Source organism: Oncorhynchus kisutch, linkage group LG20, assembly GCF_002021735.2.
Source record: "Oncorhynchus kisutch isolate 150728-3 linkage group LG20, Okis_V2, whole genome shotgun sequence".
Taxonomy (NCBI): domain Eukaryota; kingdom Metazoa; phylum Chordata; class Actinopteri; order Salmoniformes; family Salmonidae; genus Oncorhynchus; species Oncorhynchus kisutch.
This window is the reverse complement of record NC_034193.2, coordinates 30,639,319-30,664,167: the sequence shown is the minus strand read 5'-3', so window position 1 is coordinate 30,664,167 and position 24,849 is coordinate 30,639,319. Positions and strand designations below refer to the sequence as shown.

The 24,849-nt window shown below is 41.0% G+C and overlaps 1 protein-coding gene across 1 annotated transcript in view; it reads left to right on the top strand.

Moving 5' to 3' along the window:
• Window positions 1-4,638: 4,638 nt before the first annotated feature.
• The window catches only part of ngfrb (nerve growth factor receptor b), a 71,030-nt gene continuing 50,819 nt past the window's right edge, over window positions 4,639-24,849 (top strand). Inside the window, exons 1-3 of the mRNA XM_020453353.2 lie at window positions 4,639-5,061; window positions 12,258-12,399; window positions 23,675-24,037. Coding sequence (XP_020308942.2) covers window positions 5,026-5,061; window positions 12,258-12,399; window positions 23,675-24,037 — 541 coding nt within the window. The 5' untranslated portion in view covers window positions 4,639-5,025. The remainder of the gene's footprint in view (window positions 5,062-12,257; window positions 12,400-23,674; window positions 24,038-24,849) is intronic.

Sequence of the window (24,849 nt, the reverse complement as noted above, 5' to 3'; positions counted from 1 at the left end):
TGTGCTTTTTGGTCGCTGGATGGGGCTCAGGGACAAGTCCAAGCACATGCTGTGGTCTGTACCATATGATGTCGTCTCTCATTGGCCATTTACACACGTAGTTCTCTGCAAAGTCAACATGCACAATGATCTCCTCTTTCCCCAGATACTCTTTTAATTCTCTCCGTTTGGAGTATTGGTGTCGAATGTTGTACAAGTGTTTCCCCAACTTCTCTTTAGATCCTTTGGAGAAGTCCTCCAATCGAATCTGCAGTGTGCCACATACCTTTTCTTTTACTGTCAAATGTACAGTGAACTTCTCCATGTTTCCCTCTTTGTTTTTCTCCTCTCTCTCTTCAGCTTTGTTTTCCCACTCAAACCACCATGTCTGCTCACCAGCATCAACGTCAGATGTTTTAAGCTATTTTGCTTGGCAAAGGCAGCACTCTCTATACATGCACTCTTTCTCCAGGTTCTGACAGCACAAAGACTCAATGGATTTCTCAATGTTGCTGCAGCTGATCACTTTGTGATGCTGTAGTTTGTCCGCCATGAACTGAAGGTTGGGCGTGGGTTTTGCAGAGGCATGTGTCCCTATCCTGGACTGTTGGCTTGACAACCTAAAAAGGACGTCTTTTGCAGAATTCACAGTAGGAAATTTGAATTTCTGAATATTCCTTCTTAAACTTCTGATAAAGGTGATGTGCCATTCAAGAAGCGCTTTTCCCCCTGTTGTTGCTCTGCTGTTGTCATCACATTCATCGAATCTAGTGATTTTCTCTTCTGTGGCAGTGCTAATTCTGTTACACTGATTTATCCTTGAGTATTGAAGACTTGATGGCCTGTTTTCATTTGCCCTCATTGCTTTTGCTGAAAATCCAAATTCTTTGTTTGTGGCTTTGACCAGGCCATACTTTCTCAGGATGTTGCCCCTGAGCATTTTTGAAGCCACTTGTTTGACCTTGGCACTACACATTGTTTTATATTTTTGTTTTAACTCTGCAATGATGGCATTTTGAAACAATAAAATCCTTGTCAAGTTCTTCGGAGTTCCCTTCATTTGCTGTTTTGTCTTTGTCTTTGGGGAATCTTGTCTCTCCATTTTGTTCATCAGTCGATCATACCTTTTTTCTTCTTCTCAGCTTTCCGTAAAGCATTATCAAGTTTGACGTTTGTCATACTAAGATCTCTGTATGCTTTTGAGCGACCTCTTCCAACCTTTTTCCTTCCAGCAAGTATTCGACTTCTCATTCTTGTTGCAGACGATGAGGAAAGGGTATCAGGGTGTGCATCAGGGGCAGGTAAGTTAGGGGCAGGTATGTTAGCCTCATGTTCTGGCTGCAAGTCATCTGGTGACTGAGGTGGTGTGTTGCCTGATAGGTAGGTCTCCATTGCTACCGTTCTCTTTAAAGTCTGTCTTCTATTCCATTGGTTCCATTTCCATTGCCTTCTCTTGTTTCTTTGTTCTCTCTTTGTAAGCTCAGAGATAGATATCACTTCTCCCTTCTCTTTTTTTCTTCCAGTATCTCTCCCTGTCTTTTTTCAGATGTTCCTGGTATCGTATGGGATCATTTTCTATTTTGTTTCTATATGTCTGTGACACCTGTGCTGTTTTATGTGGCATATTCTAAGAATAAATACAAATACTACTTAGTTTTCAATTTGTGAAACCTTGGAGCATTTTCTAGATTAAATTAATTTAAAACATGATTAAATAATCCTAAAGTTTAAAATTTTTAAGAGAAAAAAATGTTAAAACGAGTAAGATAATGGATTTGTGTCATTTCCACCACTTTCTGTCATTTCCACCACACTTAAGTTTGTGATGGAAATGACTGTGATGGAAATGACACTTTTACAGTGTCTGGAGAAAATTGACAGATTGCTAAGCACGCTTTGGTTAGTATTACAGCTAGCATATTGTTTACACTAAATACATAAAATATAAAAACATTTCAAAAGTTCTACCACAATTTAAAGAAATTAAGGCCTGTTTGGAAATGACTGACAATTAAAATATTCTCTACACAAAGCAACATTTACCTCGATTTTTCTTAAACGTCTGGACATCACATCTGGAACAACTGTCCACTGCATCCATGTGCTTCAGTGTCACAATATGTTTCCATGGTAACTAAATTAACATTCTCTTGAAAAAACTTGATTAATGAGGAATTTGTCCTCAGTGGTGGAAATGACACCACTCCCAAAGGACAGGTATATTTTGTGTAAAAAACAATATAAAGGGCATACTCACAATAAATATTGATATAGATGTTATTTAATTGACTCTTTCTGTGGTACATAACATTATATAATGTGTAATTATTCATGTTTTCTCATAGAAAAACATAGTAGAAGCTTAAAAGTCTGGGTCAGGGACAAGGGCAAAATAGTGAAATTAAGGTATAAAATGCACCTGAAAAGTAGCTAAAATACTTGATAGAGAGGTGTTTAAAAAAGTATGGGGTGATTCCAGTGTGAACTTAACATACAAATATTTGTATTTGTTTTACTTTTAATAAAATCCCCAAATTTGACCCGAGGACATAGAAGTGCCCCTAGTTGAAGAATCACCCAGCTACTAAATCATTCTTATCTGTGTGCGATTTTAAAATCTGTTCAAGTACATACATCTTGTGTAATAAAAGCAATTATTCGTACCATGATTGTCTTTGAATTTCTATTTTATTTACACAAAGATTGACTACGAAGATTTACATTTTCTCCTTCACTATAATGGGGTATCTTGTTTTCTGCAAACAATGCCTACAGTACCACGGTCGGCCTTGAACTTGTTGGCTTCAATCAGAGGGGGCAGTCATTCTCCCCTGAGTTATACGCGTCATCAACACATGAACATCAGTGATGTACTGTACTGACAATCGTCAATAGGTGTATAATTATTTGGATCAATAAAGCATCAGTAATTTAGCACGAATAGGCACCCATCACTAGCCAATAGATTTCATAGCGTCACCGACTCCCTTGCCTAGCTTTGTGGTCCCCCATCTAAAATAATTTTGGACGTATTCAAATTCCAATTGAAAGATTTGGTGTAGGCTGCATGTAGCCTATTATTCCGAGGGTCTTTGCACCCTGCTAAAAAAGATAAACGAATTGGAAACACTATCTTTCCGGCTGAACTCCAAATCAATCATTGGATGTGTCTGAAATGGCACCCTATTCCCTATGCAGTGCACTACTTTTGACCAAAACCACGTGCGAAACCTGGTCAAAAGTTGTGGACTACATAGAGAATAGGGTGTTGTTTTGGATGCACACGTTCTCTTTTACCTTATTAATCAGTGGGTTATGGAGGATATCCAACATACTGCTGGACATAGGATGTTGATGATACACTGCCTGAAAGGCTACAGGATCGATACTGAGTCTGTTCGGGCATCCATTGGCCCATGGAAGAAACCTGAACCTCTTCCTTCAGCATCAAAATACTTCCTTGTCCTTCAAGGGTTTTCTGTGAAGCCACACAGCTGCATCTATATTCTTCACTCAGCTCCAACCTCAATGAGCCTCTTCAATCAACAACATCGCACGCAGATACTTTTTGTAGGGCATAAAGGAATGATAACTTATGATACTTGACTTCTCAGATGAAAATGCCCTTATTTTTAAAGATTGAGTAGGCCTCGCCTATTTTTGTATTATGACCATCGGCCAATTTGTGGTTAATTCGCAGTAGCACGCAGGTAATACACATTAGCTAACACAAACCACACGGGCAAATATTCTGAGCTGGAATGATGTTGAATGAAACAATTGTTGGTAAATATACAGATGTGTAATAGAATGTCTTACGTTGTACCTGACACATCTGGTTTCTGTGCTCAAAGGCATGGCTATGGTAAGGTCACGTGGTAAATAGTGCACAGAAGACATTATTGATGCTCTGACCAGCACATGAGCTGAAATACTTTCTTACCTGTGCTGTATGCACCTGTCTTCTTGTAGGTAAGCCTACGATGATGTTGGTAATGCCTTACTCACGAAGAACTTGTGTATTTAATACCTTGAAACGTGTTTTAAATCACTTCAATATTTGACCTGTGCACCAAGGCAAGTGAGTATTTAACCTATGTTGCCCTCTAGTGGAAGTCTTTATCAGACATTCATTTACAGGAGGCTAAATGGAGACAATACCTGTCAACAACAAACAAAAAAGTCTAGACCACGTTTATTAGGTCTCCTTTCATTAGGCAAGACACAAGTGCCTGTTATAACATCAATAACAAAGGTACAGCCTGAATAAAGGCCATAAATAATGTCACAATTGGTATGCATACACTACAGTAGTCTATAACCGTAGTATGTCAATTCCCCTATGATAAAGTTGTCTCTGCACTGAATGACCTAAAACTTGAATTTGTTACGCAATTGGCAATAGTGAATTGGCATAGACGATTTGGGAAAATTGAGTCACAAGCCTGTAATTATTTACTTATGGGCGATAATCTAATCAGACAATAAAAATGTAAATAGCCGCATTTGCAGAGATGCCACCGTGCCGCTGGAAGGGAAAAGGCGGTGAAAAGTTCCAGGTTTGTTGTTTTGTAAAAGCAAAAAAAACAGAACGTGTATGTTGGAGTGGTGGGCGTGCCCTTAGTCCATAAAACAAGCACAGCTGTCATATGAGAAGCTGCACTGGAGCGAGAATATACTTCCTATCAGTTGTACATCTCTCTGTTCCGCGCTGTGGGCTGTTCTCTCGCAAGTGCGCCCGGACTGCCCCGCAACATAGGCTACTGCATGAGTAAATCTCTGCAGGTTGCTTGCTGAGGATAATTATTATACAGTGACTCCAATACATGGACTGACTCAGTTATTTTGGAGACTTCGGAAACATAAGAGAATTGGAGCCGGACGAGACGTATGAGGATAAAATAGAGACGTATATTTTTATGCATGGACATTATGTATACTTTACCCGCGAAATAAATGATGTTCTTATTTTTTAGTGCTTTTCTCTTCAGTCCGTTGACATATTGGAAAAACACATACATTTCGAAGAAGTGACGGGGATTCAGAATGCGTACTCTGTTCTTAACAGTTCTACTCGGAGCGGTAGGTGTCAATATACTTCTGTAACATTCATCTTGTGTTTTTGCATGGTCAATTTTTTATTAAGTTGTTTGAACTACCTCGTGCATATTCACGCCGCTGTATGTGCGACAGCACTGTCACTTGCGCATCCAGGTAGGCTAGAGTGCCAGGCTACGAGTTGTGATTTCTACAGGCTTCTTTGGTGAAGTAATTTCATCTTGTAGTACATGTTAAAGTTTGTTCATTCATACACTTTAACACATACACATCTCATTCATAGACTCTTTCATCCAAAACCTCATTCACTCTGTCAAACCCACCCCATCGTCCTATTGTTCGCCTATTTGGAGACAACCCTCTTCGCAGATCCACCACGCACGTAAAGTAACCATTTAACATGATATCAACGTAATTATGAAGTGTATTCAGATCAGGGTCTATCAATTGACCATATTGAGCAGGGACTATCAATTGACCATACGTAAAATGTATGCACGCATGACTTTCGCTTTGGATTAATGCGTCTGCTAAATGGCATATATTATAGCCTATACACAGTTTCATCCTGCATATTTATTTTCCCGTTCCATTTATGCACAACGTATAGCTGCGAACCTTGGAAACAACATCCGTCTCGATTACATTATAGACACTCAAATAAGTATGTTAGGTTACATTTGGTATGGTTACGTACGACAGATGGTTACTTAATGGTGGGGTGGACGGATGGGCATGTAACGCAACACGTCTAGCAACCCGAAGGTTGTGAGTTTGAATCTCTTCACGGACAACTTCAGCATTTTATCTAATTAGCAACTTTTCATCTACTTACTACTTTTGTTTTGTTTTTGTTTACTTGCAACTAAACTCAGCAATAAAAGAAACGTCCTCTCACTGTCAACTACATTTATTTTCAGCAAACTTAACATGTGTAAATATTTGTATGAACATAACAAGATTCAACAACTGAGACATAAACTGAACAAGTTCCACAGACATGTGACTAACAGAAATTGAATAATGTCTCCCTGAACAAAGGGGGGGAGGGGGTCAAAATCCAAAGTAACAGTCAGTATCTGGTGTGGCCACCAGCTGCATTAAGTACTGCAGTGTATCTCCTCATGGACTGCACCAGATTTGCCAGTTCTTGCTGTGAGATGTTACCCAACTCTTCCACCAAGGCACCTGGAAGTTCCTGGAAATGTCTGGGGGGAATGGCCCTAGCCCTCACCTTCCGATCCAACAGGTCCCAGACGTGCTCAATGGGATTGAGATCCAGGCTCTTCGCTGATCATGGCAGAACACTGACATTCCTGTCTTGTAGGAAATCACACACAGAACAACAGTATGGCTGGTGGCATTGTCATGCTGGAGTGTCATGTCAGGATGAGCCTGCAGGAAAGGTATGACATGAGGGAGGAGGATGTCTTCCCTGTAACGTACAGCGTTGAGATTGACTGCAATGACAACAAGCTCAGACCGATGATGCTGTGACACACCTCCCCAGACCATGACGGACCCTCCACCTCCAAATCGATCCCGCTCCAGAGTACAGGCCTCGGTGTAACACTCATTCCTTCGATGATAAACGCGAATCCGACCATCACCCCTGGTGAGACAAAGCTGCGACTTGTCAGTGAAGAGCACTTTTTGCCAGTCCTGTCTGGGCCAGGCGACGTTGTTGCCGGTGATGTCTGGTGAGGACCTGCCTTACAACAGGCCTACAAGCCCTCAGTACAGCCTCTCTCAGCCTATTGCGGACAGTCTGAGCACTGATGAAGGGATTGTGCGTTCCTGGTGTAACTCAGGCAGTTGTTGTTGCCATCCTGTACCTATCCCGCAGGTGTGATGTTCGGATGTACCGATCCTGTGCAGGTGTTGTTATACGTGATCTGCCACTGCGAGGGCGTTCAGCTGTCCATCCTGTCTCCCTGTAGCGCTGTCTTAGGCGTCTCACAGTACGGACATTGTAATTTTTTGCCCTTGCCAGATCTGCAGTCCTCATGCCTCCTTGCAGCGTGCATAAGGCACGTGCATGCAGATGAGCAGGGACCCTGGGCATCTTTATTTTGGTGTTTTTCAGAGTCAGTAGAAAGGTGTCCTAAGTTTTCATAACTGTGACCTTAATTGCCTACCGTCTGTGAGCTGTTAGTGTCTTAACAACCGTTCCATAGGTGCATGTTCATTAATTGTTTATGGTTCATTGAACAAGCATGGGGAAAATTTTTTAAACTCTTTACAATGAAGATCTGTGAAGTTATTTGGATTTTTACAAATTATCTTTGAAAGACAGGGTCCTGAAAAAGGTATGTTTATTTTTTTGCTGAGTTTACTTAGCATGTTAGCTAACCCTTCCCCTATTCTTAACCCTAACCTTAACCCTTTTAGCTAACTTTACCCCTAACCCTAACTTAACCTTTTTTCAGCTAATCCTTCCCCTAACCCAAACCTTAACCCTTTAACTAACTCCTAAACTTAAACCTAACCCCAAGCCTAGCTAATGTTAGCCAGCTAGCTAATGTTAGCCACCTAGCCAATTTTTTGGCACCTAGCCAATCTAGCTAGAATTTGTAACATATCATACGTTTAGCGAATTCGTAACATATTTTACATTTGAAAAGTCATAACATATTGTACGTTTTTCAAATTCGTAACATTTAATACTAATTGTAATTTGTAACATATCATACGAAATGGGTGATGGACTTCCACAAACTGATACATACCATACGAAATGTAACATATAATTCTGAATGGAGTGTCTCGGATAATACTAAATGCTCTGACACCAGGTTTTACTCTCTACTCTTTTGGCTACAGTTATTTTGTGAATAAATGTTATTTGACCAAACTAAACCTGGAACAGGCACTCCATCACTAATTTCTGTCCAGTGTCGACTGGTACACACAGTTTGTGCATTGTGTGTGCGTGCAGGCCAGTGCATGTGTATCCTCCACCAACCTGAACTCAGGGGTAATAAGTAAAGCTGTCTCCCTTCATTTAGTATGACACGTTATGTTTCGTATTGTTTGTATTCATTCGTGGCTGTCCATCATTCAATTCATATGATATGTTATGAATTACACTAAACAAAAGTATAAATGCAACATGTTAAGTGTTGGTCCCATGTTTCTTGAACTGAAATAAAAAATCCCAGACATTTCCATACACCCAAAATATTTCTAGCAAATTTCTGTTAGTGAGCATTTCTCCTTTGCCAAGATATTCCATCCACCTGACAGGTATGGCATATCAAGAAGCTGATTGAACGGCATGATCATTACATATGTGCATCTTGGGCTGGGAACAATAAAAGGCCACTTTAAAATGGGCCTGGCTCCCAATAGGGTGAGCCTGGCTGCCAAGTGAGTCGGCCTATGCATTCCCAGGCCCACCCATAGCTGCACCCCTGCCCAGTCATGTGAAATCCATAGATTAGGGCCTAATTTATTTATTTCAATTGACTGATTTCCTTATATGAACTGTAACTCAGTAAAGTGTTTGAAATGGTTGCATGTTGTGTTTAGATTTTTGTTCAGTATACAATTCGTATGATATGTTACGAATTGCAATTACTACAATATGTTACGAATTTGCAATACGTATTATATGTTACAAATAATTAAAATTAGTTGTGGCTAACATTAGCTAGCTGGCTAACGTGAGCTAGGTTAGGGGTTAGGGTTAAGGTTGGGTTTAGGAGTTAGGAGTTAAGGTTAGGGTTAGGGAAGTGTTAGCTAACATGCCAAGTAGTTGCAAAGTAGCTTAAATGTAGTAAGTAGTTGCAAAGTTGCAAAATAGCTAAAATGCTAAAGTAGTCCGTGATGAGATTCAAACACAACCGTTGGATTGTTTGCCTTATACGACCGCCCGACCAACCACCCTCCTTTAGTTTGTGCCTTAATAACCATACCAAAATTAACATAATACTAATTTGAGTGTCCTGGATGTTACGTTTAGTCTTTGAGACCAGGCTGCCTCCACTGCTTCCTCGGCGCATGCAATACTGATATGAGTTTAAGTCCCTTTCACTCCTCTTTCCCTCTCTCTTTTGTTCCCTTTCTCATTTAGAGAGGATGATTCAGCATCGGTTATCCCAAATGGCACCCTATTCCTTACATTGTGCAATACTTTTGATCAGAACCCCCTAAGTCTCTGGCCAAATGTAGTGCACCATATAGGGAATAGGGTGCCATTTGGGACACAGCCCATACATTTGTCATATTACCGACACTGACATGCCCAAACCGCTCCCAATACTAAGAAATGATTTACCTGACATTTAAAAGCACTTGTCTTTGTCGTCGTTATTTGATAAAGGCTCAGAGAGTAGCTACCTTTAAATTAAAGCCAGCTTTACCGGAATAGCTACTGTTGTCCTAGTAGTAGATGTAGTCAATGTCAAATGGCTTAACAGCTGTTGACAGGCTGAGGTTGAAAGGTTAAGTGCATCCAAGTGAAAATGTACTCAAATAGTAGCTTGGTGGAACGTTCAAGTTTTGTTCCCTAAAAAATAATTTGATGTGTGTGTGGTTGGCAGACTTGTGTGGGCATCAGTGTACGTGTGTGTGCATACTGTATGCGTGTGTTCGTTTGTGCGTGTGTGTGAGAGAGAGAGGGACAGAGAACAGCCTCGAGTTCCACACTTTCCGTTCCAAGCCTTGTGCTCTTGACTCTCCAGGGATAACTGACTTGATAAAAAAAAAACTCAACAATAAATGATAAACTAATGGAACTATATGCCAAGTCAAGCAATGACTCACTTGTGTCATGAACCAGGTATCCTTTGGAATTTTCTAATTGCTAATAGCTAATTTTCCACCAATCCAACTGAGCGCACAATTACTTTGTGTGACTTTCTGTACTTTTTGGCCATTGAAACATGTTGTACTACACCCATTCCTGAGGCTATAAGAAATCTTGAATCAGAAGAAGCAAGGTCTGCTTCCCAAATGACACCCTATACCCTATAGTGGTCAAAAGTAGCACGTGCCATATGAGACACAGCCAAGTAGATTGAGCAGGTTACATTTTTCATCTTAAATCTTGTTCTCGAGGCAGTTGTACAGAGTGGTCACTAGCTGACACAGCCACAAAATCGGATTTTAAACCTAACCCAAACCCTAACCCAAACCACACTGCTGACAATAATGCCTTACCCTAACCTTAAATTTAGACCATGAAGCACATTTTTGATTTCATAAATGTTTACAATATAGCCAATTCTGGCCTTGCAGCTGGCCTATCTAAGAGGAAATTGCTCAGTGACAATAAACGTGAACTGTGAACATTTTTGGCAAGTCCAATTGTGGTTTTTATACATACCGGTAATATGACTACCTTCAACTACAGGTTAACAAGTAAACTAAAACATTTGCATTGCAAAACTTGCTCAAATAGCATATCACGCAAAAATATAACCTGTTATCAATGTAATTAATATATTTTTCAATACCCCGCTATAGAATGTTGAGCAAAACTCAAGAAACTGTCAATTGTTCCAAAGTAATCTGTCCGTCAACTCAAGTGTTACCACATCACAGTGGACTTGAGCTCTGAGGGTTTAAATGGGACAAGCAGGGACTTAGAGGTGGATGGGGCACAGAATGGAATGGTCAAGGGACTGAAGGAGAGGGGTAGGAGGAGAGGAGGAGGAGCAAGGGAGAGGGGAAGAGTCTGAAACGGACAACCTTTTTCCTGAAGGGAGAATGCATTGGGTATGTAAATTGGTGTGGATACACACACACAATGTCACTGACAAGAGAGCTGCTCTAAAAAGACAGCAAATGTCCCCTCAGTGTGTGTGTGTGTGTGTGTGTGTGTGTGTGTGTGTGTGTGTGTGTGTGTGTGTGTGTGTGTGTGTGTGTGTGTGTGTGTGTGTGTGTGTGTGTGTGTGTGTGTGTGTGTGTGTGTGCGTGTGTGCGTGCGTGTGTGTGTTTCCACACACAAACTGGTTCAAATAGTATATCATGAAAAAAATGAAACCAGTTATCAATGTAAGTAACTCAAAAAGCCTGAGGGGACATTTGCTGTCTTTTTAGAGCAGCTCTCTTGTCAGTGACATTCCACACCTGAGTACGTTGGATTTCCGTCAACAACATCACTCTGCGTACCATGCATACCCCAGTATAGTTTAGGGTGAAGTTTCCCATATACACTGATCCTGCGTCAGTTTTACATTGTCCCACTAATGCTGAAAGTTCGTATTGGGGGAGGAGAAAGGGAAACTTCACTCCAGAGGACCCAGAATCCTCTCTACTCCTGTTTTAACATTGCATAAAGTTGCTCACACATGAGTTTGTTCATTCTTCTATTTTAGCAATAAAAATAATTTTAAATAGCCTATAATATTTTCCATACAGGATCCCACTTCTGACACCAGTATACAGCATTCATAGAATCAGCTCAAACAAATGGAGACAGTACTCTCCCTCCAATTGTGGTCCGTGGTTTGAAACCAATTTCTTTGAGGGAAAAGCTAATTCCTAGGAACCATGCAAATGAAAAAAATGCTATTGCTACATGCTACCTTGCTTTCAAACCAAGGTGCAAGCTAAAAAGATTTCTTAAAAAAGTTAGCATTTCGGCTAATTCCTTGTATCGAAAGAGGAAGTACGGAACCATAACATGCTACCTTCATAAGGGCTAAAGAGAGAGCTCTCTTGTCAGCTCTCATTAGCATCACTGTCAAAATGCATTTTGCTTCTCTTTTTGAAGATTTACTTTGGAGATTAAGGGTCGTATGGAGTGTGTAGCATTTAAGGGACCAATTTTAGGAACATTGGGTTTAGTTTAAGAAGTGTAAGAAGTGCCCAGAGTATTCAACCTAACTAACACACACACAAACAACTCCCCGACACAGACACAGACACAGACACACACACCCATGCACCCATGTATGCACACACACACACACACACACACACACACACACACACACACACACACACACACACACACACACACACACACACACACACACACACACACACACACACACATTAACCACCAGTGCATTCCCTTGCCTTTGTGTGTGTTCTATAAGTGTTATAAGTACACATTCATGGCTCTAGAGTCTACAGTGAGCTCTCATGTGTTCTCCCTTCATTTGTGTGTGTGTGCGTGCGTTTGGCCTTTCCATGTGTCTGTTGTTATTGTTGTTCGTACTTAGTTTTTTGATCAAACATCCTCATCTGTACTTTCTGTTGATTGACAGGTCGGAGCTCTAGCCAATAAGGAGGCCTGTAGCTCAGGTAAGTTCACCACCACTGGGGAGTGCTGCAAGCAGTGCCAGCCCGGGGAGGGAGTCATCAAGCCATGTGGAGCAACACAGACTGTCTGTGCCCCATGCCTCGACAGTGAGTGCACACACACACACACACACACACACACACACACACACACACACACACACACACACACACACACACACACACACACACACACACACACACACACACACACACACATGCCTTGATAGTGATTTACAGATTACACCCCCTTCAGCCATACATGTCTGGACATTCATTACATTGTGATGTGGTCACCTAAGGGTTATGACCTCCTCATAGCAATACCCCACTGTACTTATTGTCCATAGTACAGTACAGTACAGTTCAGTTCAGTACACACAGTACTGCTGTATTGGACATGAAGTAAGTCTTGGCCGGTATATTCATAAAGCGAAGAGAAGAAGCTAAGTAGTGCTGATCTAGGATCAGTTTAGCCTTTTAGATCATAATGAATACAATTATATGGACAGGGAGGGCCTGATCCTAGATCAGCACTCCTCTGAGACGTTTTATGAATATGGGCCCAGATGACCAACAGTAATTATGCTGTACACTAGACCGAGTAAACACTTTTCTAGTCAAGACATAATTTTGAGTGAATACATACTGTACTTATGAGTGCCAAAGACAGTGCCCTCTCCACGCGCCCTTGTTTGCCCGTGCTACAGGTGGCTATGTTGGTCCGCTAATACAGGAATAGTGAAGTCTCAAGTGCACTCCTCTTATGCACTACTTTTTTATTCATCAATATTTATTATTATTATTATTTATTTTTTAATTCAGGGGGTGCTGCAACATGCTCTGCACCCCTACTTCCCACAGCTATGACAGAAGAGTATGTACTATATTTTCTTTACCTGGATGCTGGATGCTAATTTTCTCAAAACAAAAACAATAACAAATGTGTCCTCCCCTAACAAATAAGACCCCTTTTTCGGTCTTATGTTCCAACATTTTAAATTGTGTTTTTTGACGTTGGATAAAAGTACAGAGTCAGAGCTTCAAAATGGTATATCGTACGCTGCAATAAAAAAAGCAAAGTTACTTTGAAACTTGTAACCCCACATTTGAGAAATGGCCCTTGAAAAGTTGTGGTTTGGTTTTTACACCTCTTTGTTCCTACTCATTCAGCATTGTTCACACCCTCTTATGCATAGCCCCACCCATCTCTTTAAGGCCTGAGGCCATGTGCTAAACAAAGTGAGTAAGGTAGTGTAGTAAACAACCAGCCTTCCGTAAGAAAAACTCAAGGTAAAAGTACACTTTATCTAGTTATTGGCCTATATCCTAATCTGACTTTGTTGTAGGTCATGTTGTTCTTCACATTACTGTCTCTGGGAAACACACACTATATCAAATCAAAGTATATTTGTCAGATGCACAGGATGCAGAAGGTGTAAATGGTACAGTGAAATAGTTACTTGCATAGTAGCAAAATCAAAAATAGAAAGTGTCAATATAAAAGTGTTAGGTTCTGAACAAACTCGAACGGACATCTGGGAAAAGCTCAAACCAAGTTGATTCATCTCAATGGGTGCTTGAGCTGCAAACACAACATACAAGTCACTCAAGCACATATTTATAGCTTACAACTAGGCGGAGTCATCTCCTTGCATGTCTAAGATAACTAATCCTTCTCTGGTGTTAGGCAGAGACACAGTAGGTTCCTCTTACTGGTATTATCATGGCCCTGCCTAAGTCCCAGGACTCTCATGGGTGTGGAAATGTGTGTGTGAGATAGGACTATAATCAGATGGTCATCGGGGTGAGCCCCTATGGCCCACCTCCCCGCAGTGTCTTCTATCTTCAACTGCTGATCTTATCCCGAGTTGAGGTCCACATCTCTCATGGTGCGAGTTCCTCAGAAACTGTCCTTCCTTATCAGGAATTGTAACTAGACTGTTGCCCTTTGCCTCTCTCCTTAGGATCATTAATATATTTCAACAGAATATGAACTTTCTGCACTTCCTCTCAGTAACTTTCAATACCCAGAGTTCCTACACACCATTTATTGACCCCAAACATATACAGTTGAAGTCGGAGGTTTACATACACCTTAGCCAAATGCATTTAAACTCAGTTTTTCACAATTCCTGACATTTAATCCGTCAGTTAGGATCACCACTTTATTTTAAGAATGTGAAATGTCAGAATAATAGCAGAGAGAATTATTTATTTCAGCTTTCATTTCTTTCATCACATTCCTAGTGGGCCAGAAGTTTACATACATTCAATTAGTATTTGGTAGCATTGCCTTTAAATTGTTTAACTTGGGTCAAACATTTCGGGTACCCTTTCACAAGCTTCACACAATAAGTTGGGTGAATTTTGACCCATTCGTCCTGACACAGCTGGTGTAACTGAATCAGGTTTGTAGGCCTCCTTGCTCGCACACGCTTTTTCAGTTCTGCCCTCAAATATTTTATGGGATTGAAGTCAGGGCTTTGTGATGGCCACTCCAATACTTTGACTTTGCTGTCCATAAGCCACTTTGTCACAACTTTGGAAGTTTGCTTGGGGTCATTGTCCATTTGCGACTAAGCTTTAACTTGCTGACTGATGTCTGGAGATGTTGCTTCAATATATCCACATAATTTCCTCCTCATGATGCCATCTATTTTGTGAAGTGCACCAGTCCCTCCTGCAGCAAAGCACACCCACAACATGATGCTGCCACCCCCGTGCTTCACGGATGGGATGGTGCTCTTTGGCTTGCAAGCCTCCCCCATAACGATGGTCATTATGGCCAAACAGTTCTATTTTTGTATCATTAGACCAGAGGACATTTCTCCAAAAAGTACGATCTTTGTCTCCATGTGCAGTTGCAAACCGTAGTCTGGCTTTTTTTATGGCAGTTATGGACCAGTGGATTCTTCATTGCTGAGCAGCCTTTCAGGTTATTTTCGATATAGGCCTCGTTTTACTGTGGATATAGATACTTTTGTACCTGTTTCCTCTAGCATCTTCACACGGTCCTTTGCTGTTGTTCTGGGATTGATTTGCACTTTTTGCACCAAAGTACGTTCATCTCTAGGAGACAGAACTCGTCTCCTTCCTGAGCGGTATGATGGCTGCGTGGTCCCATGGTGTTTATTCTTGCATACTATTGTTTGTACAGATGAACGTGGTACCTTCAGTCATTTTGAAATTGCTGGATGAACCAGACTTGTGGAGGTCTTGGCTGATTTCTTTTGATTTTCCCTTGATGTCAAGCAAAGAGGCACTGAGTTCGTAGATAGTCATTGAAATACATCCACAGGTACACCTCCAATTGACTCAAATGATGTCAATTAGCCTATCAGAAGCTTCTAAAGCCATGACATAATTTTCTGGAATTTTCCAAGCTTTTTAAAGGCACAGTCAAGTTAGTGTATGTACACTTCTGACCCACTGGAATTGTGATACAGTGAATTATAAGTGAAATAATCTGTCTGTAACAAAAAGTGTCAATGCCAGTAGAGACAGAACAAAATCATATACAGTATGTCAAAGAACAATGTCATTAACGATAGCAGTGGTGTGTGTGAGTCATGTGAATGCGCATAGAGGCAGTGCAGATAGTCCGGGTAACTGGAAACTCACCCCCAGTGACGACCTGCGTCGTCTACACCCCGCATGAACCAGGGAATCTATATATTCGGGAAAGCCTGTTTCTTGCCCTTGACTTTGGCACAGGGCATATGATGTCCATGCCCTCTTCATCGCAAAACTCTCAGATCTTCAAATAAAATATATACGTTTTGGTGGGTGCTTGTACAGGCAGACCATCTCTGTGAGGAAGGGTGTCAGCAATGCGCCGCAGCTGAAACCTGCTCCCGACTGAGTCTGAACGCTCATTGGCAACGGCAACACCAAGCTCCAGGGCTTTGAGGCTGTAAAACATGAAAATAGACAAAAAAATAGACAAGACATTATAACATCTTAACCTCTTAACCTCTTAAGTTTAGATAAGAAGACGTGCTCTTTATGCTTAACAAGTTGATGGGCCATGTAATCATCTGGCAAAGTGGAACCCGGGTCTGCCACTCGGGAGGCCAACACTCTGCTTCTAACCCATCATTGAGTAATACATATAATGATATATGTCCTCCAAAATGTTTGATAAATTACTTCATCCAATTCGTATGCTATTGTACGAACAGGTAAGATGTATGATACTATAAGTTATCTAATTCATATGATAATGTACGATCACTTTTCAATTAATAACGTAATGTAATGGAGGGTGTCAATTTAAATACCAAATCCTACGAATTGCCCCGAGACCAGGTTGGCATGATAGGAAAATAATAGGCCAATAAAAGAAAAAAGAGTTTGAGACTGTTACTTGGTAGCCTGGTCCCAGATCTGTTTGTGCTATCATGCTTATCACTCATTGTCTTGCCAAACATGCCAGCAGAACTGGGACCAGACTAGTTTCTTGGATCAGAAGCTCCAAAATGAGAATGTTCTACATCTACTAAAACGACAGACCCGTCTCCCATGTAGGATGAGCCCATATTTAACTTCTTCCCCTGACTTATTGCGTGTCAGACTTGTTCAAGGTCAGGAGGTCCTAGTTGAGTTTGGGGCTGCGTTTCAAATGCCCTGGTTATGGGCCAGTTCCTGTCGGGTTCCCAGAGTCCTCTCTGGCCATATTTGTGTGTGAATCCCATGGCTGGTCAGGGCCACCTTGTCAAGTCAGCACTACTCTTTCCAGTGTGTGTGAGTGTGTGCGTGTCTCTGTCTGTGTCTCTGTCTCTATCTCTGTCTGTGTGTGAGCCAGAGAGATATACAGTAGAATCCACAGGGCAGACAGACACACAGACAGGGTCATAAGAGTGTTTTTAGGTTTTAAGGATGAGGAGGACAGGATTGGTCTGCACTTTGTAATTTATTCATGGGTAGTTTCTGGGAAATTATGTACATCTATTTCTGTAAGACCATAATGCAACTCATGACATGAGTTAGGTTACTTTAAGTGGTCATGTTGCTTCTCAGAGAAATAATATCAGGGTTGCGTCCCAAATGGGACCTGGTCAAAAGTAGTTCTCTATATAGGGAATAGGGTGCCATTTGGGATGCAAAGTGAGTGCTTCTGTGGTTCTACTTTTTCAAGTTCCTTTTTTGGTAATATAAACACATGCTATAGACTTTAAAGGATTTCAGGGCTTTCCACACATTTGTTTTTGATTCCAAGAACAAGGTATTTCGTTAAGGAAAATATCTTAATTTTTGGGGGTTTGTTGCTTTCTGGTCTGGTTGCATACGAAGTACAACATTTATTTTGTATGTTGTGCCTGTCTTGTCTGGACTTGAAAGGCATTGAGTCGCAAAGACCCAAATTCATCACGGGACTACACAAGTTTAGTGACTCATACAGAAAACGTAAAAAGAAGATAAATAATGTGATGCCTGTCAGATGAATGATTAAATCACATGACTGATTGAAGCTTATCACATTAGTACATTTTGCTTCAATTTAAAACTCAATTCAAACCATATTTGTTTATATTCACATAATATTGAACTTGAATCAGACATAATACAACAGGTTTCAGACTTTACCGTGAAATGCTTACTTACGAGCCTTTTCCAAACAATGCAGAGTTAAAAAGTAAGAAAAATGTGTTAAACATTTAAAAGGTAATAGTAACACTATAACAATATATATATTTATCTATATGCAAGGAGTACCGGTACCGGTAGACATACAGTAATGTATGTATAGATACATATGAGTATTAAACTACTATTTCATATGGCCAAAACATTATGCAAGGGGAATGGAGCACATTGTTCTATCTAAGCCCTAAGACACCTCATCCAACTTAATCAACTTAATTATCAAGTTGAATAAGATATATTGCTGGGCTTCAACCAAAATGTGCACCACTTTAGGTCCTCAGGACCATGATTGGGAAATACTACTGATTGTGGGCTTTGAAGCAGCACTTCATTCATCACTTTAAAGCCATTTGTTCCTCCACTTGTCAATCACAGCCAACTCAAAGCATTCCATTTCCTGGAACACATTTTCTTGCCCCATCTATAGGGAGGAACTCACCCCCAAAGGCATGTACTGATCTAGGATCTGTTTTCCTGACCCCCAAGCTTAACCTTCACCATAATCAGCCCAGAGAAAGCAAACTGGCCCCAGAACAGGTGTGCTTTCCTTGAAAAAAACGAACTTGACCTCACCATTCCTCTGGTCCAGAGATGCTGAACAGCTAACCTGATTAACAGCTTCCAGCTGTTAATCAAACTGACAGGCCCAATATACCACACCCTGTAAGTTGTTTTCCTCCCTTCTCTTGACCCCTGCCTTGCTCTTGCCCTCTTTGTCTTTCTTACCACCATCACCTTAACCTTTAAACAGTAGTTCAACTCCTATGCACGTTGGTTATTTAACCTCTACAGGATCGGTAGAGATAACATGCGCTAATGTGATTTGCATGAGGTTGTAAGTAACAAGAACATTTCCAAGGACATAGACATAACTGATATGGGCATGAAGCTTAAATTCTTGTTAATCTAACTGCACTTGCCAATTTACAGTAGCTATTACAGTGAAATAATAACATGCTATTGTTTGATGAGAGTGCACAGTTATGAACATGAAAATGTATTAATAAGCCATTTAGGCACGTTTGGGCAGACTTGATGCAACATTTTGAACAGAAATACAATGGTTCATTGGATCAGCATAAAACTTTGCACATACACTTCTGCCATCTAGCAGCCAAAATCTAAATTGTGCCTAAAATGGATTAATACATTGTGGCTTTTCTCTTGCATTTCAAAAAGGATTTTTAAAAATCATGTTTTTTTCTTTGTATTATCTTCTACCAGATCTAATGTGTTATATTCTCCTACATTAACTTTCAAACTTACATTTCCACAAACTTCAAAGTGTTTCCTTTCAAATTTATCAAGAATCTGCATATCCTTATTTCAGGATTTGGGTTTGTCATTTTAGGTGAAAATTTGAGAAAAAAAAGGGTACGATCCTTAAGAGGTTTAAAAGGCCTGTCTCATCCATGTTAATGATCGCATATACGCATGACAATGTTGTGCTCTTTTGGCCATAGACAAAAAAATATGGACGAAGCTATCCATGACGTCACCCCATTGTTTCTTATGAGAATGCTCAGTGGCGCATTTGATAATCAGGAAGTGTCATTTCAACGTGTCGCCCTCTTGCTACATGGATGAGTTTTTGGAAACATTGCATGTGCAGTTTGAGCTACTCTAGGAAGTGATGTTGCAGGCTAGCTCAGTGCCGCCCCCTCTCATGGAGTATCTCAAGTTGAAGGCCAACTGAGCTACTGCAGGCTTCCATTAGCAACTAAATGATCCTTATAATTTCATCTGTGTGTGATTTTAAAGTCATCGGTTCCAGGACATACATCTGGTGAAATATAATTAATCATTGGTACCATAATTGGGTTACAATTTTTTTTTTATATCAACAAATATGGACAATGAAGATCACCATTTTCCCATTCACTATAATGGGGGAATCCTGTTTTCTGGAAGCAATGCCTGAACTACCACGATCGGCTTTCAACTTGAACTCCTCAATGCAAGGGGGCAGTCGTTCTCCCCTGCTTTAGGCCACCAGACTGCTGTGTCAGTTTACAGTGTAAGACAGACTCAGTGGTTACTTGAGAAGAAAAACTTAACAACAGCCACACACCATTTTGTCTTGGAACGTGGAACTGATCAGGGCTGATCCGGGCCAACTGAAACATGAGTTCTTGGGAGTGGATAGATAGACAACACAAGATAAAACAAAGCTAACCCAGCTGTGTGAGAACTTCAAGAAGAGACATCTCGCCAAGCAAAAAACATGTCAGACTCACACAAGTATGCACGCAGATACACAGGCACGCACGCACGCAAGCACGCACACACACACACACACACACACACACACACACACACACACACACACACACACACACACACACACACACACACACACACACACACACACACACACACACACACACACACAACTAAACATTGGGTTTAGTTTAAGAAGTGTAAGAAGTGCCCAGAGTATTCAACCTAACTAACACACACTCAAACAACTCACCAACACAGACACACAGACACACACACCCATACACACATGCCTGACACACACACACACACGCACACATACACACACACACACACACACACACACACACACACACACACACACACACACACACACACATACACACGTCAGCTGTATGAGAAAAATACAGATCTCATCCAGTGAAAAACACTCCATCCTAACACACATGCTCATCTATTGCCGGCTGGCCAAAGTCGGAGTCCTTTTATGGGAGTTCAAAACAAAAGAATGCATTGAATGCTAGCTTCAGGCTAATGTACCGCTTTTATATTATCATAATGCTGAGCCAGGCAAAGACAGCCTATACTCCCTCCACTCCACCTCAGCTGCAGGCTAGCTTTATTAATGTATTGACTACTTGAATTATTGATGTGTGGCATTATGATAATGCATTTGAGAGCACTGATGGGGCAGGGGGGAGGGTGGCAGAGGGGCTGAGTGGACACATATCTGACACACAGGCAGGCACACATATACACACACACTGGCATGCACCAACACAATCCAAATAGATGCCAAATTTGGCCTCCATTCCCATATACCCAAGCATTCTCTTAACAGTCCATTAGGTACAGTGCCGTGCAAACGTATTCTGACCCCTTGGATTTCTTCTTTTCCTGTGTTGAAAAGTGGGATTCAAATGGATTGAATTATCTTGTTTTGTCAACAATATACACAATACTCCGTAATGTCAATGTGGATTTTTTAAAAGATTGATAAAACGTATTCTATAACTAAAATATGGTAGAAGTATTCAGCCCATTTGTTTAGGAAAGCCTAAATTAGTTCAGGGATAAAATTTGGCTTCACACATAACACAGAAAAAGTTACATGGACTCTGTGTGAAATAATAGGGGTTGACGTGTTTAATTGACTAATCTTCACTCTGTCCCCAAATTTGACTACAAATACTAGGGAGCTTTTCGAGAACCTCGTAAAAAAGGGGAGTGATTAGTAGATGGGTGACAATAGCAAATCAGGCATTAAATATCTCTTTAGGCATGGTTTAGTTAATAATTATGCTTTGCATTCTGTATTAAACCACCCAGACACCTCAAAGACACAGTTGCCTTTCTGAATTGAGATGCAGCACAGGAATGAAACTGCTCAGGGATGTTACCATAAGGTCATTGGTGATTTTAAAGCAGCTACCGAGTTCAATGGCTATGATGGGAGAGAACTGAGAATGGATCAACAACATTGTAGTGACTCCACAAGAATGACTTCAATTACAGAGTAAAAAGGCAAAGGAATACACTTTTTGGTCTATGTTTGGGGCAAATCGAACACGACACATCACTGAGTAACTGCCTCCTTATTTTCAAGCATGGTGGTGCCTGTATCATGGCATGGGTATTTAAGGATACAAATACATGGGATAGGGATAAGCTAAGGCAAAATCCTAGAGCAAAACCTGTTTCAGACTTCTTTACACCAGACACTAGGAGATGACTTCACCTTTTGGCAGGACAATAATCTACAACACAAGGCCACGTCTACACCGGAGTTGCTTACCAAGAAGATGGTGAATGTCCTTAAGTGGCCAAGTTACAATTTTGACTTAAATCTGCTTGAAATACTATGGCAAGACTTGCTCACCAACATCCTAACAGAGCTTGAAGAATTTAGAAAATAGTTATAGGCAAATATTACACAATCCAGGTGTGCAAAACTTTTAGAGATTTACCCAAGAATACTCACAGCTGTAATTGCTGCCAAAGGTGTTTCTAACATGTATAGACTCGGGGAGCTGAATACTTATGCAACAACTATATATATATATATATATATTTTTATTTTATTTAAAAAGTACACATTTCTTCCACTTTGACATTAAACTATTTGGGGTAGATTATGACAAGAAAATGAACATTAAATCAATTTTAATCCCACTTTGTAACACAATCAAGTGTGAAGAAATCCAAGGGTCTGAATACTTTTGGAAGGCACTATCTATTGAACCATAAAGCAACGGTCTATGGATGATGGTCACCAGCATTGTAACTTGCAGAGCAATAAAGAGACAGGGTGGCATTTCGGCAACACTTCCTTGGATACTGTAGCTGGCAGACACTTTATGACCTTAACGCTTTATCAGGATAGGTTCTCTTTCTCCAAAAATGATGTATTTTTTATGTTTCTGCAAAATAACAAAGTTAGTATGTCCAGTGTCACCTCCCGACAGTTTTCCTTTGGGCTTCTGCAGTACACAGTATGTCCTGGTTGGTGTGCCAATGGCGCAGAAAGAAAACACTATGCCAATGGGACATTGAGCATACAGACCACAGCACAACTGTCCTTGTACTACACTACACCCCAACACACAACTGTACGGTACATCCTCATTCATTTTCAACAAGCTCAAAACTTGCCATTTAGTCGAACACAGACAGACACACACACTCAAGAAGAACAAGAACATCACGGAGGCTCTGACAAATAGGTCCGTTGCATAATTTAGTGTGTTTCCGAGTTTTCTATCCAGTCCAACTACAGCTAAACACGCAATATTGATGGATACCTTTGAAATAATATAGATTCATACAACTTTCTGAATAGACCTCACACATGTCAAAAATAAAACATTCTGAATATCACAGGTGAAAATGTTTTTTTAATTTTTTATTCAGACATTTTTGTTGAGCAGATCCTTTCCCCAAGTGGCTTACATCGCCTTTGCTAACACTTATCCCCATTCATGCAGCTGAATATCTACCCACTTGAGTAACATAGGAGGGATTGCCTCAAGGGCATAGCACCTGGGAATTGAACTATTGACCTTTGGGTCACCAGTAAGATGGATTTCTAAGAACATGCATAATAGTCACCTCTGTCAGACTACAAGACATCACGGGATGGATTCATGTTCAAAGAAGGTCTTGGGGTTGAAATGTGTTTTTCTTATTGATTGTATTCACATGACAAAATGAGGGGGTGGTAGTAGGACGTGACATATCAAATGGATGACGTAGTACACAATTGTGCAATTTTCAGGGACCGGTTTTGGCTCATGAGCACTACTTTAAAAACTACTGGATGAAATTACTATACAAAACCTCTGGAGCATCACTAGCTTTCCCAACATTCCCAGGTTTTCCAGAAATCCCAGTTGGAAGATTCCCGGAATAAGTAAGAAAACTGGAATCCACAGACAAGGATTTCTGGAAAACCTGGGAAATTTGCCAGAATATTGCAACCCTATTTAATTATATTATTTTCTCAATTTTCTCCAAGGCGAGACGTTTGCGGAGAACTTAAGCCACACCGAGACGTGCCAGCCGTGCACCCGCTGCGTGGGCCTCCTCCGCATGCAGACGCCCTGCACCGACTCCAACGATGCCATCTGTGTTTGCGACTACGGCTACTACCTCAACGAGCTGTCCAGCCAGTGTCAGAGCTGCACCAAGTGCCCTGAGGGCCAGGGCATGCTGTACAGCTGTGAACACGACCGCGACACCGTGTGCGAGGAGTGCACCAGAGATACGTACTCTGACCAAGAGAGTTCGCGGGAGCCCTGCCTGCCCTGCACCATATGCGACGAGGACGACGAGCTGGAGATCCAGGCCTGCAACTCCATCAGTGACACCGTTTGCCAAGGTAGGAGAGACAGCTAATGTTACAGAGAGACTGAAAGCCAATGTTAATATAGCATGCTAGTGTAAAAAAAACAAGGTTATTTAGGATCCATAAACCTCGAACACAGGCAGGAGGCAGAGTTTCAGTTCTTTAATATGTATTTTCTCTTTTCGTTTTGAAGTGGATTACAATAAATGAAAACATTTACATTTATTCTTAGTAGCCCGCTTTGGGTCCGTTCGGCAGTCGCAGTTGTCTCAGTCATTGGTTCCACTGGAGAGAGGGGAGAGCTGAAATCAGTAACATAGTCGCAATGAAAAGGTAGCAGTCACACAAGAGCTGCAGTTGACGTCGTTCAATCGTTTGGCTCTTTCCAAGCAGGGTCTCATTCGCTTCAGTAGCAGCTCCCCTCTCCCCAGGTAGTGTTGATGGTTTGATTGAGCCCTGTCATCTGCTATGTAGCTGGTCTGCTGCAGTGTCGAATTCCCAGCACTGACTGAAGAGCTACCTTTATGCCAGTGGCAGCTTGTTAATGCTATGCTCATCATGTGTGTTGGGCAACTACTTGACTCGCTCATTCCCTCATTCACTTAACCAGACAAACACAACAAAAAGGCTTATCAATTTCAAACCAAATATGTGATATATGAATAAATAGTTTAGGCCTATTTAAATAGTGATAACTGTAAAACAAACCACACATGTGGACTAAATAAATAAAGCACAAATCAGGAAAAGGGAGAAAACTAAACACACAAAGCCATGGCCCACATATGACTAGCTCACACATCGAGTAGCTTGCAATGTCAAGGTAGGAGAGATGGAGAGCTAAC